Source organism: Cololabis saira, chromosome 14, assembly GCF_033807715.1.
Source record: "Cololabis saira isolate AMF1-May2022 chromosome 14, fColSai1.1, whole genome shotgun sequence".
Classification (NCBI taxonomy): domain Eukaryota; kingdom Metazoa; phylum Chordata; class Actinopteri; order Beloniformes; family Belonidae; genus Cololabis; species Cololabis saira.
The window spans coordinates 17,606,733-17,621,797 of NC_084600.1; the positions used below are offsets into that span (position 1 = coordinate 17,606,733).

General features: G+C 39.6%; 1 protein-coding gene across 1 annotated transcript; it reads left to right on the forward strand.

Moving 5' to 3' along the window:
• Positions 1 to 228: 228 nt before the first annotated feature.
• On the forward strand, positions 229 to 5,576 carry LOC133460323 (LIM/homeobox protein Lhx1-like). Its single transcript, XM_061740942.1, has 5 exons — positions 229 to 898; positions 1,497 to 1,717; positions 1,920 to 2,194; positions 2,885 to 3,041; positions 3,722 to 5,576. The coding sequence occupies exons 1-5, from the start codon at positions 729 to 731 to the stop codon at positions 4,114 to 4,116; spliced, it is 1,218 nt and encodes a 405-aa protein (XP_061596926.1). The 5' UTR covers positions 229 to 728; the 3' UTR covers positions 4,117 to 5,576.
• Positions 5,577 to 15,065: the final 9,489 nt, after the last annotated feature.

A 15,065-nucleotide genomic window follows, 5' to 3' on the forward strand; every position in this document is an offset into this window, starting at 1 on the left:
CTCTGTAGTTTTTATTTTTAATTTGGTCATTTTGTGCCAGTATTTCTTCTTTTTAAATTAGTTTATACTATGATATTTATTTATTTATTACCAAAATGATAATGCTACTCACAGGCGTGACGTGAAGCTGACGTCACGCGTTTCTAGCCGGCAGTGGGCGGAGCTTCTCAAGGTGCGCTCATTACTGCAACTGCATCACGCTGAGAACTCATCAGAGGACGAGCGGAACACTGATGATCCGGCACAGCTCACCGAAAGCACTTCGTCGTATTTATTCTTGCTTTTAGACACCAGTAGCCAAGGATATTTTAGGGAATGTATTTAAAAGACATGAACGCAAAGCTCTTTTTTTCTGTGCTTTCCCATAAAATGGCAAACCTGGGATCATCATAACGGACCTGCTATGGTCTCTATACAATGATTTACTTCCAGAAATGCTGCTTGATAGTATTTTTTTCCTTCTTTATTTTCTTTTGAGCAACTGATCTTTTGATTGGAGCCGTTTTCTGGATGGGAATTGTTGCACTGTGGAAACAAGAGACCGCTCCCGGAAGATTATGTAGCCGAATCCCCTTTTTGTAAAAAAAAAAAAAACTTGGATATTGTGGATTTTCTGGATCATATCAGAACAGTCCGGCGAGCCAGCATCCAGGTGATTCGGACGTTGGCGAAAGAGTAAGAGGGAAAAGTCAACTTCGCACACTCTGGACTGCAAAAAAGTCCAGACAATGCTTCCTTGTGCGAGCTGTGAGAAGCCCATCCTCGACAGGTTCCTGCTCAAAGTTCTGGACAGACCATGGCACATCAAGTGTGTCCAGTGCTGCGAATGCAAATGCAGTTTGACAGAGAAGTGTTTTTCCAGAGATGGGAGACTGTACTGTAAGAACGACTTTTTTAGGTAAGGAACCAAAGTGTTTATAAGAAAAATAAGTTAAGTAAGTTAAAAGACAATTGTAATAATTGTTTTATATGTGTATTATTATTATTATTATTATTATTATTATTATTATTATTATTATTATTATTATTATTATTATTATTATGATTATTATTATTATTATTATACTGGTTTATGTTCTGCTTATATATTCTGCTTACAGGCCTATATATATATATAAATATATATATATATATATATATATATATATATATATATATATATATATATATATATATATATATATATATATATATATATATATATATATATATATATATATATATAAATAAATATGCTGTTTTTTTTACAAGAAGGAAATTACAATACATAAAGGCAACCACAAAGATCTGAGGCAGCTGGTTGTTGTAGATCTCATGTATGTCAACATGCAACATAATTATATTTTACATTTTGTAGGGGTTTTTATACCCCACAAAATGCTTTGTTTTATTATTAAAGCCAATATTGCAGACGTTTTAAAAATGTGAACAGCGGTACTTTGTGACATTACATCCAAACTTTTTTTTACCTGAATGTTTTCCTCCCTCTCGAACAGGAGATTTGGGACCAAGTGTGGCGGCTGCTCGCAGGGGATTTTACCCAGTGATCTTGTCCGCCGAGCCAAGAGCAAAGTGTTTCACCTAAACTGTTTCACCTGCATGATGTGTAACAAACAGCTGTCCACCGGAGAGGAACTGTACATCCTGGACGAATTCAAGTTTGTCTGTAAGGAGGACTATCAAAACAACAACGGCAAAGACACAATCCTTCTTGCAGGTGATTAAATATAAAACACAAGCAATTATATTAAGACCTACAAAAATATGTCCAAATTGTGGGGGAAATGTTCCTCTCTTAGTCATTTCGGTTGGATCTTCTTTACATTTTTCCTCCCATTTTGCATTTTTTTTTTCTAACCTGGAATGCTCTGGTGTTACATATTCGGGCCTCTCATATTCTTCTGCTTGTCACGATATAGTGACGACGTGCAGCGACCCCAGCCTGTCTCCGGGCTCGCAGGACCCTCAGGACGACGGGAAAGACTCCGAGGGCGGACATTTATCCGACAAAGACGCGGGCGCCAACGAGAACGACGAGACGAGCGCCGTGGGGAAGCGGCGCGGGCCGCGCACCACCATCAAGGCCAAGCAGCTGGAGACGCTCAAGGCGGCGTTCGCGGCCACGCCGAAGCCCACCCGGCACATCAGGGAGCAGCTGTCGCGGGAGACCGGCCTCAGCATGAGGGTCATACAGGTACACGGCGGAAAAAGATGCAACAAATACGGCAATAAATTACAGAGAAAAATGTAGAAGTTATTATACACCAGGATCCATTATCGGACACCTAAAGCCTAAATTATGGTCCGCGTTAAATCGACGCAGAGCCCTACGCCGTAGGGTACATGGCGACGCGCACCGTACGTACGTCGGTGTAACGCGGAACCATAAATCATTCGTTACTGCCTTAAAACCCGCAGTGACTATTATTAATACAATAAAATAAATTATACGCGTAAATTATTTAAACTCACACGGCCAATATTTGTAAATTAGAGGAACGAAGTGGCCGCAAGAGTTAAAAATTGCAATGCTTATCCTGATTGTTTTCATTTGTGTCTATTTTTTTTACTTTTCGGATTCAGGGTTTCTCCTTTATCTCTATTCCCATCGCGCCTCTAAAAAAAAAAAAAAAAAAAAGCAGGACTAATTTAGCACTGATGTGGGCCTACTTAGGCATTAAGATAAAGACTTCCAAATCGCATGTAGAAGGAGAATTGGCTATATATACAAATCTATATAAATATATATAAACACGTTTCCTACTTTTGATACGTGCGCTTTCTCTTCACTTCCTTAAATTGTATTTATTTTGTTTATTGCCAATTCAGTCTGAGTGCAAAACGCCTCCTCAATTATTATTATCATTATTATTACGTCTTGAAGGTTTGGTTTCAAAACCGGAGGTCTAAGGAGAGGCGCATGAAGCAGCTGAGCGCCCTGAGCGCGCGGAGACATGTGTTTTTCCGCGGCCCGAGGAGGATGAGAGCCCTGGGAGACAGACTGGAGCCAGGAGAGCTCGGACACTTCTCCTATTATGGAGGTGAGATCCGTTTTCAAATTATCTTATTTAATTAGGGGGTTCTCTTTCTCTCTCTCCTTGACACAGTTGTTGTTTTGTCAAAGTTTAAGAACATGGATCCATGTTTATTTTAGGTTCAAGATACAAAGAGAAAGATAATTTTAGAGGTAGACTGATTAATCGTTTGCTGACCTTTTTTTTAATGTTTAGTAAAAAAAAAACAACCCATACCTACACTCCTTGATTATGTACACAAATATATAACCATGCAATGTAAAGAGCAGAAAGACAATTTAAAGAGTAGAGAATACTAGAGTATTTAGTGCTACCTCTCTCAGAAGCAATGACAGATTTAGGAGACGGTCCGTGAAGATGTTTGCAGTGATATCAATTATGAATAGATTCCTGCATTTGGTGCTTGCATCTTAATGACATTAGAAAATCAATATTGATGTAATTTATCACAAGACTATTGGAGCTAAACCTTTTGAACAGTAAAGTATAAGTTGAAAATCTATTCTTATTGTTATATATATATATATATATATATATATATATATATATATATATATATATATATATATATATATATATATATATATATATATATATATATATATATATATATATATATATATGTGTGTGTGTGTATGTAAAAATCAATCAATCAATCCACTAATCCCTCATTTATCTGAATGCAGACTATCCTGGTGAATATTATGGTCCAGGAGGGAATTATGAGTACTTCCAAGGCCCACCATCATCCCAAGCTCAGACTCCAGCAGATCTGGGCTTCGTGCCCTCAACAGTCCCCGCCGGCACCCCATTAGGAGCCGTGGACCATCACCACCACCACCACCACCACCACGGAGGGCACCACTGTGCCGGAGATGTGCAGTGTTTCTCTGACACAGTATCCCACCATGCCGCGGACTCACCCAGTCCTGAGCCCAGCGGGCCCGGTTCGATCCACAGCATCTCCAGTGAGATGTGTGGCCCCGGCACACCGTTCACGGCTGTGTCTCTCAGTGACAACGGCTACACCAACCAGCTGTCGCAGCCGTCCTCAGAAATGAGTGAAGGCGCTGCCTGGTAATTCAGCCCACACGAACTGCAAAGCACATCTGGATTTTGAAGGCTTATTTATTTATTTATCTATTTATTTATTTATTTATTTATTTATTTATTTATTTATTTATTTATTTATTTATTTATTTATTTATTTATTTATGTGTGACACTATGCTGCTTGTTTTTGACTAACCACTGAACATAATTGGACTGAATTGGAGAATTGGACTCCCTATTTTCACAGTGCTGTTCAAGCAATAAACGAGCACATTCATAGGATGCAAACAGTGTTTTTAGTGTTTACAAAACCTCCTCTGCCCCACGCCGTCTTTTTTTAGTAAACACGTCTGTGTGTTTATCCACTGCATTATGCCACATGACGGGTGTCTGATCAGTCCCAGATTCAAACAGCACACATGAAGAAGGAGCCGTGATGCAGCGGGTTCAGCGGTGAGAAGAACGAGGAGTCTCGCCCTTGCAGAGCACTGATCTCACCTTGAAATCCACAAAGAGACAGTTCAGGGAGTTTACGTTGATCAAGATCGCATGAGCTTAACCTGCCAAGTAGCCTGAGAAACTCGGCGCTAATAGGGGGATTTGTGAACACACAAAATGTGTATTAGATTTATTTATATTTATTTCCTTTCAGTGCACTTTGTCTCAAGTTGATTGATGAATGAATGTCATTTTTTTTCATTACTGTATATGATGTTACTGTCTTTGAAAGTGCATGATCGTATTTTTCTGTTTCACACACGCTGACGAACTGCACTCTCCATCCACACTGAGGTTTCATTTACTATTTGTATCACTTGACAGCAGATAATGACTGTTGCTCAAAACATCAATGCAGTATGTCTCTCAGGACTGTGGAAAGATTAGTTTTATTTTTATTTGTCACAACCTTTCCTACATGTTTGCCTTCAAAACAAGATCTTTATAAATCTGATAATTTTATACACGCAAAAGAAAAAGATCTGACTTCAACAGGAGCCCAGCTGTATGTATAGGAGTAGACATGTTTGTAGGACAGTCGATGGTTTACTGACCGTTCCAGTGTTCAGGGGTTGGACCTCAGCTGTGGGAAACGTTCTTGCTCTAATGGACAAACCCATGCAGACAAACCAAATTTTCGTGGCTGTTTAATTGCTGTGGTCACTCACTGTGCTAGTTTGTAATATGTAATGAATTAAGAAATAATAGTAATAATTATAAAAGCAGGAACCACAAATAATGTTTTGCCAAATAAAAGCACAGCCTCAGTCCTGCACTGACATGAGTGTGGAGCACGCAGCGCTCGCCGCTCCGCTCTCCCCGCTCAGTGTCTGTGGGTTGGGTGGCTGACAGCCAAGAATTACACGTCTTTTTTCTCTCTATGGACCCAAATGCAAAATGCTTGAATTCATTGTCTTCACTGCCAGAAACAACAACTTTTATTTCAATTTATTTTTTTGTGGGATGTAAAAGATTTTTCCAATAACTTTTACGAGGCCGATGTTACAACTCTGCTCTGTATAATAAACATATTGTTTTGACATTGGGGGAAGAATATTATTATTCTCCACTTTTTTTAGCCTTAACCATAATAAGGATTGATTATTCTGGGTTTGCAGTGCTCTGATTTAAGGTGGCACCTTCAAATTTGTTTTAATAAGTATTGCACATTTATGGATAAAAAAAATCTATTACTGATTGTAAACAATCCTAAAATACCATCTCCTGTTAAATTCAATTACAATAATATAAACTATTTGCTTAGCTAAATTGCTTATACTGATTGTTAACATCTATTATTCATCCCTAGTTAACCACATTTACTGTAGCAGTGAGTATTTAACTAAACTATTGTTATGGGTAGTGAAAAGTTGAGATCAATTATTTGTAAATCAAGTTGTGTAGAGATCTTTACAGGTTCTCTTTGCTGCAAAAATCGAGAGCCGCTCATTGTAGAGTTGCTGACAGTGTTTTCACACATCTGTGCTGGTCACATCTTTAACTTCCTTTTCATCTACTAAGAAGGGAAGTTGTTAGTGTACATGACCTATTTCATAAGTGTTTTATGGACTTGTGTGTTTATACGATGCAAAGGGAATTTATAATCAGTTTTTTCATATTATATTCATCAAGTATTAGATGTGCAATCAATAAGCCGTTCTAATGTCAGCTAATGTATGTATTGAAGCATGTGAGAGAGAGTGATGACAGAGGGATAGCTTTAGAGCTAGGAAAAAGCGGCAACAGTGTAAAAGAGACAGAATTAATGCTAATAATTGGATCTCGGAGCAGTGAAGCTGGAGACTGAGGGAGCAGATCAGCACAGGGAGGAGCCGAGGAGGCATTAACTACAGTAAAACATGGATCTTATTCCTGCGTTCCTCCGTTATTGAATTCCTGTTTTTAAGTTTCAGGTTAGATTTGTTTCAGTTTAGTTGGATACAAAATGAAAACCATTGAAATGGAAGAAAACATGGACCCTGGGGTCCTAAAGGCGAGCAGTTGCTTTAGTGGGTGAGATCACTGTCAGTGTCAGTCGAGCTGATGACACACGTGGATCTCACAGAATGACCCGCTCTAACAGGAAGAATGCAGTCTTGCACTGCTTTAAGACTTCTTAAATGTGATGGTTTTTGATGTTTTATCAGTTTTCATTTTTCTTTGCAGGTATTGTATATTTTAAAGCTTATTATGACGACTAATTTGCTGACCCAGAATGATGTTTGATCACCACAAAAGTGCTTTATATGTGGAAAAAAGAACAACAACCCATGGCAGGTTTTCTTTTAAACAATTTTAAAGTAGTGGTTTAAAAAAAACCAAAACAACAGATTTTAACATACCACTTAATTAACCCCACTAATAAGCTACAAAATGTGATTTTCCATTATGATATTGATTTAAATGGTTATCTCTGAATGAACCGAAGCCTGACATCTTTAAACGTCCCCTCCTCCGTGGGAGATTATGTCCCACCGTTAGTGTGTAATCCTTGTTTATCGGAGAGAAAAACCATGATGAAGAGAGATTTGCAAGTCAAACATGAGGCCAGCGAATTAAACCAAATTTGAGCTGACACTGATTATGGCAACTGTTGGAGGAAGTACGGAGAGTAAAGGCTATTTCTGCTCTCTTGAGGGATTTGGAGTGAACTAATTAAACTGACCCCACGTGTGTCTTCTGAAAAGTTAGACACTCAATATAAACAAAAAGAGTTGAAAACACTAGACATGGCCAAAGACGTGTGTATTGTGGAAGTATCGTCCTTAAATCCCAAAAAAAAGGAGGTGAGGAGCCACACAGCTGAATATTCCTTGTGGTCGTGCTGTGTGTCCTGGCAGTGATAACATCTACTTGGTTAGATGCCTCAAACTAATCTTTTTATTGTGCTTAAAAAAATAGAACAAGGCATTTTTCTTAAGATAATGTCCGTTTATCAGATCAGTTACCCTGAAAATTGTTTTTGTCAGCAGTCAGTTGTCAGATTAAAATGTAAATTAGCTCCCTTGCTCCTGGCTCAAAACAGTACAATACATCCAGCCATGAGTGTGTTTTCTGACCTTTTTTCCTGTCCATTGTGATAAAGTGTGGAAAAAAAAATCTGAACTATCAATGATATGATGTGCCCCCCCCCAAAAAAAAAACAAAAGTAAAAAATAAAAAAACACCATAGGCCAGCTCATGACGGGGTAGCATCGTACTGTAAGTGTAGATAGGCTCTCGTCATTCTCTAATCTACATCTTATTTGATCCTCGATTTGGTCTTTCTGCTGTTACTCTTTTCTTTCAGTCCCTGGCACAATCTGGCCCAGTTCAGTTATCCGTCTCTCTCTTCACTTTCTGCTCCAGGCTTTGTCGTCCACTTTCTGCATGAAAATCATTCACACATACAATTTTATAATCAATGCCCACAGTAATAGGATTCCTCTGGCCATGGGCAATTAATACAGTACCCCCCCCCCCCCCCCCCCACACCTCCCACCAGCCCCCTTTCCCCCTCCCTCCATGTGCAGATCTCAGAGCTAGGAGACATTGGCTTCTCCTCATTTGCATATTTATTGCATTGGACTCAAATCTGGCGAGTGATTGATGTGGAGCCTGCCTCCTGAATTTTTAGCGGCCCATTATTATGAAAGACATGGCGGGGGCTGCGGCGCGTCAGTGTACTCCTGATTAAAGTTGAAGAGGACAGAATTATGTGTTCCCCACCTACATTCTTTTCGTGCAGCGCTTAATCTGCGAGGCCCAAGAGCAGATTTTGGCTCAAGGGGCAGGCAAGTCACTCATTTACAAAAGACCGAGGGTGCTGTTTTGTTGAGATTTTTATAACTGGTCGTTAATTTTTGAGCAACCGTGAGGACAACAAATTGAAGTTCAGACTGATAGACGCCAAGTTATTTTGAGACGTTTCGAAAGCTTTCAAGCAGACGCCTGTTATAGTGAAGTAAACAACTGTGAAGTAAATTGACATACGTGTCACCGACAATCCCTGAAATTTACGGTTTTTGAAGGCTTGGTTTCCCTCTATTTCCTTTAGTGAATAAAAAGACTTCAAAGGCCACCCATAAACAAAAGCGTCTTCTGTAACATGAGGCTTTATTCTTGGAATGAAGCGGTTTCCTGGTGGTTTTATGTTGACGTTCCAGTTTGCTCAACAAATTCAGTCAGCAATGTGATGACTCGCAGAAACCTGATGCTTCTTTCATTTGCATTCATGTGTGATATGTTCAAGTACCAAAAGAAAAGGTGGTTGGGTGTAGGAGCAGGATGGAGGTGAAGGTGGAGAGTGTAGTCCACGCCACCTCTGCTTTGCACGCTTTTTCTTCCTGTCATCACAGTACAGTATTCAATAGAGTAAATGAAAGCCATCTTCTTCACTGTCAGAATACTTAGATGAGCTTTAACAGCATCTAGTCACATAACGCAGTCACTCGCATGTAGCTAGATGCACTGTAAGAGCTCACTTAGATGCATATTTGTCTGAACTCCAACACATTATTTACGATTAGTACCACACAATGACATTGCAGCCATTCACTCCGTGCATATACTACACATAAATTGCCCAAATATACTATCTATATTCAGTTTTTTGTTCCTGGTCCTCGCTTGTTCTTGAGGTGGGGCACATCCTCGAGAACTTAAGCATTGTTCTGATTGATTTACATGCGGTAAACTGTCAAATGACACTATCAAAAGACATGTTGTCAAGCGTGATGATTTCTTTTGGTGGATGCTTCTGTCCTTCAGAACCAGAGGACGTACTGGTCTCAAATCCATCCATCTCCCAGGCACGATGAGAAGCAGTAAACCAACTGCTCCATGTGGAGTTGGCTTTCCACGCTCCACTGACATGCCAGTAACACATGCATTTAAATGCAGCACTCTACTGCAAAATGGGCCACTGCTGGACTGATATATGCACTCAACCGCACCCCTCTAGTCAAGCCATAACTCTTAATGAATAGAGTTTGCATGCATATAGTAGAGTAGCTCTCCTTTAAAGGGGATGTGATGAAAAAAATAACATTTTCTACATTGGAAGCAGGTCTAAAGTGATTGACACGTCAATGAGTCTGACATGCCACAACTCTATCATATATGTCTGGGGCCAGAATCTGTCCTTTAGTCAGCCCTTCAGATTTTAAGGTAACTGTGACATCACAGCTGATAGTTCAGGCTCCCTATCTTCAGCCCCATACACACAGCCACTTTGTCCCACGTCCGTAGCACTTTTGTTCGAGCCTCGCGGTGCAGTGTCAAAAGCACAGAGGTGGAATGATATAATTCCTTCTTCAGCCTCTGCTACATCTCTGTTCCGCCTTGACACACAGCAACAGAGGTGTAACAGGGGCAAAACACGTGTGAAATGGGAAGGCAGAAAGACGCGTCAGCAGCACAGGATTACTGCAAAGTCCGGACGAAGGATGAAATCAGTCAGTGCATCACAGGGACGGTGAGACCAGCTAGGGAAGGAGCACTGTTCCTTGTTGAGATCAGTGTGAATGCACAGCAGGGGAATGAAGGCGGAAAGAAGAGGTTATCTCCAACATGTCTTAACACCGGGATTGTTGTGTGAAAGTGCATTTTTTTCTCTTTCAAATGTGATGCCGCATTTGTTGTACTTCAGAAGTAGGTAGTGTAAAGCTGTAACACTGAGGAATGTATCAACTTCTCAGTGCAGGGACTTTTGAAGCAACTGTCACCTTTAAATGAGAGTAGGCTGAACAGTAGGCTTTTGTTTTGACTCAGTCCACCTCCTTACCTTAGTGTGCATCCTCACAATGACGAGAAGCTTCACGGGCAACATTAAAAAGACAAAATAACATTCTTATTTTTGTAGGATGAAGTCATGAAGTTGCAAGAAGAAAGGCTACCGCCACATTATTCAATGTTCATATTAAACTATTATATAATAATAGTTAATAAACTATTACCTGTTACACCAGACATCTAAATCAGTGAGGTCGCTTTGACCCTTGAAAACAGATATTTGATCTGCTGAAAACTTAAAAAAGGCATCTGTTGCTGTGCAGTGTGGTTGAACTAAAATCACTTGGAAACATGGAGCTGCAGTGATTTACTGTATGACTTTCTCCTCAAGGTCACCAATTTTATAAGCATCTACACTATTGTGTGACTAACACTGAAACCAACAGTATAAAAACTAGATAAAAACTAAAATTAACAATGCAAATCTAATTGAAACGTCATAGAACTGGCAGTAAAATTCCCTTTATTTTCATTATTTTGTCGTGCCCTGTTTTTTCTATGTTTCCAGCTTTTTTTTTCTAATTAGTAATTATTTTTTTCTAATTCTAATTACTCAGAGGAAAGAATAAATGATTGTTGTACTGTATGGCACTGTTGATAGGAGTCTTTCATCCTGGATTTCTTTTGTAGATATGTGTAAGTCATTACCTCAAAAAAGACTAAATCGAGTTTTCCAAAACTAAAAACAAGCACAAACTACTGATGTGCTTGTTAAGGTTACTAAAACTAAACTGAAATAATCAAGCAAACTGAAAAATGAAATAAAAATAAAAGCTTTTAAAAAATTCCAAATGATTCCAACTCTTGTAACAAGAGTGCTAACAACAACAACATCAACATCAACACAGAGGTGGAACAGCAGGCACGGCTGACGTTTTTGACATGTTACACGGCTGTTAAGCAGCCAAAGTCAATCATTTAATTAACTGCAACCGCACAGAAAGTGACTATAAGAGCAACCTACAGCAATTATGATTATTACCAGCTGAGTTTTCAGCCTGTTTTCGCTCTTGTGCACATGACATTGACCACGGATGGAAAGTTTGAAACACAGTAGTGAAACAGCGTGTTCCACTTGTACTCAGAAGTCAGAATTATGAAGTTACTTTTGGTCAACTGGAATTCCCCCCAGCACCAAAATCCCAACTCTGAAAGTCAGAGAAACTTCGAAATCCAAGATCCACACACAATCTTAACAGTCAGCTAACTTCTGTGTTTACAGCAGTCTGTCTTATTTGACTCACATCAAGTCAGTCTCAGACACGGTACTGTTCTTTTTTAAATCCTTTTATCGCTGAATATGTGGCTATTTTGTTTCTATGTGCTAAATAACACACACAGTCTTGACTGATTGTGTTCAGCTAGCAGTGGCTGGCAGCAGGAGCTAGGCCAGTTTGACATTTTGAAAAGTTCATGATACATGTGTCTATGTTTTTTTTTGTTTTTTTTAATTTTGAAATTGGGACATAGTTAAGTCAGGTTGCACTTAGGGCTGTTCGATTAATCCATTTTAAATCGTAATCGCGATTATGTAATTAGAACGATGTTAAAACGTGAAAATCGTAAAATCGATTTTTCACTTTTTTTTTTTTAATTTTTTTTACCTTGTCTGCACACATATTAATGATTGATACCATATTAATGATTGATGGAAATACCTCTCAATACCTGCGACAAGTGCCCCATCGGAGAGGCTCTTTAGTGTAGGAGGGGGCGTTGTAACATGCCACCGGGCATCCCTCAAGCCAGATGCGGTAGACCGGCTCGTGTTCCTTGCAAAAAACTTGCAAATGTGAATAGCAAATGTAATGACTGACATTACACACCTCTACCTCCTTCATGGGTTGCATTATTATTTAGCATGCAAAGACCCAGTTTAGTTTAATTAGAAAATGTCTTGTTTTATTTAATTGGAAATATAACTTACTGTATGTTTGCAAGTACTGATTTGCTGATTTTTTTGTCAGAAGTAAAACTTTATATTTTATTATATATATTTTTTTAAACTTTTTTTCAACTTATTTTAGTTTTGCACTTTATTCATTCATTTTTGGTTTAATAAGAGCAAAGTTTGCACTTAAAGCCCAATGGGGCAAATGTTCAATAAAAAAACAGCATATTTGAAATCATTTCTTTGCCTTTTGTCAATTCACAAAATAATCGTAATCGTAATCGAAAATCGGATTTTGAGAGAAAAAAATCGAGATTTTATTTTTGGGCAAAATCGAACAGCCCTAGTTGCACTGAAAAAAAACAAACAAACCTTGAAATATCGATATTATATATAAAATGTGCAGAATTCTTCACACAACATGTGCTGTCAGCATCCGTCTGAGCGTGCATCACGAGCTCACCAAGTTATGACAATCCTACACATTCAAAAGCAATCGTACAGTAATGGGAGTTGGGAAACATGAAAAGAAAAGTCATGTTTGGATCTTGATAATATATAACAAATTTCACAGTAGTGTGACCAGATGTGTTAGCATTTAGCATTTGCAAATGTACAACTAAAACAGGCAGAAGACTCCATCCTCTGGAGACTGTTGTTGTGAAATCTGTTGCAATAAACCAGGGATTTAAAAAAAATGTTCCTATCTGCTCCAAGGTGACAGTCCACCAAGCCGACTTTTCCTTCCCTGGAGTCGTGATGCAAGTCAGGCTCGAACCATATATTTACTGACATTTACTTCAATACACAGTAACCCTGGCTAACCTGGCCTTGCCCGCTCTTCCAGTGTGCCACGTGGACCGGCCGCTGCTCCCATAATTCCTGGAGCAGTCAATGACCCACAGTGATAATTGTGATGTATGACCAAAGGTGTGGCACCTTGGTTGCTGACCTTTCTGCAGTCCCACAATAGGCAACCTTCACCATCACACCCCAACCCTCCCCCTCTTACTGGAGCGGGGGCCTCCGTCTTCACCCCGCAGCCCGCGCCTCGTTGGTTGGCTCGATATATACGCGGCCCGCCACACTCCACCGGCTCCATGAATGTTAATACTGTGGTGAGGGAGGAGGAGGAGGAGGAGGAGGAGGAGGAGGAGGAGGAGGAGGAGGAGGAGGAGGAGGAGGAAGAGGAGGAGGAGGAGGAGGGGCTGCATGATGCAGGGAGCAGCTTCACCTGAATTCACAACATACAAGAGCTTTTAACACACGATGGATGGGAATGCTACACTCCTCTACTCGTCTGACTATATAGGACAGATGTTGATACTTGAATCCGTATTAATGTAAATTTGAATTCCTTTTTGATGACAGAATGTTATCTGGGATTTTTTTCAGATTTTAATTATCTTTTTTCTTTTTTTTACCTTTTCCAGTAGATAGAAGTGATGTATTCTTCTGGAGCCTTCCTGTCACCTCAGAGTGTTTCTTTCTCTGCTAGTGAATTAACTCTTTTCTCAGCCGTCCCGGTGTTCAGCCAATATTTACCAAGCCCCGGCTGAATGAAAATGTGTGCATTATGTGGTGATGATCACAGGGTGTTGTAATCTTTGACCCCTGCATCTGGCTGACAGGCCGCCTTCCCGCCCCCAAAGGGCTTTCTCTGCTTTCCCCGCACTCTGACACCCTAAGGTACAATACATCATTTATTACAAAGCTTGATCTTTTCAGGAGAACTGCCTTTCACAAGCTGAGTTTGCCTTTCATTTTACAAGTTGTTACAATATTATCAGCAATATAACAAAGTAAGACAAAGACTACAATCTTTTACATCTCCGAGGTCCAGCTTCTCTCTCATGTACACTTCTGAAATAATCATTTTATATAATTATAAATACATTGTGTAATATGTATTTGTTTTAATTTTAATTTCATTGTATGAAACGTTTCTTGATAATCAGCGTCAACTATGACATATTCTGTCTAACAGAGTTAATGAGGTAATTTTCCATCGTGGAAAAGTAGTGATGTTTAAAATATACGATGATTGATGTTGATGTCTAACATCAAACTTTATAAAAGTTGGTCGCTTATTGGTCACATTTGAAAATCAACTAATTTCTTTTGATAATAAATTGATTTGTATTTAGAAAGCTGAATATAGTGCAACAACAATGACAGAAGAACTGCAGGTAATTTGAAGTAAACAGAAGAAAGACAATATTTTTTTGCTGTGCCTGTATATTTTGTTATTCATGATTATTCTCATTTCTGGACCCGAGAAACGATAAGATGAGAGACGAGATTTTGGAGGCATCCACAGATCAGAATTGTGCTCGTGTACCACAACAGACATTCTGCATATGTGCTGAGCTAATAGATGCTGGCCTTTGACCCTGAGGTCATCTACTTTCACCCTGTAATGGCAGGAAAATCCACCACTTACTCAACTCACCGGACACATCTGATAAGTATCTTAGTGTGACGACGCACGCTGCAGGATGGTTGACATGTAAAACTGCCGGCAGGCGGGCGGGCAGGCAGGCAGAGAGGAGATGAGCTCTTCAGAATCCTGGGCCTGGAGAGAGAGGCAGAGCAGCTGAGGCCTGGCACTCCCTCTGTGATGCTCAACTCTTTGTCACGGCCAAGAGACTCGTGTTTTCAGGCAGTAATCAGACAGCCCTAGGGCTCTGTAAAGACCCTGTTCTCTTTTCATCTCAACTGTTGCGCACACCCTGCTAATTGGAATCCTGCAACTGGGTCACAGGCTTTGTCTCTCAAGTGCTGTCAAGTCTTTGAGACGCGTGAATGTGGAATTAT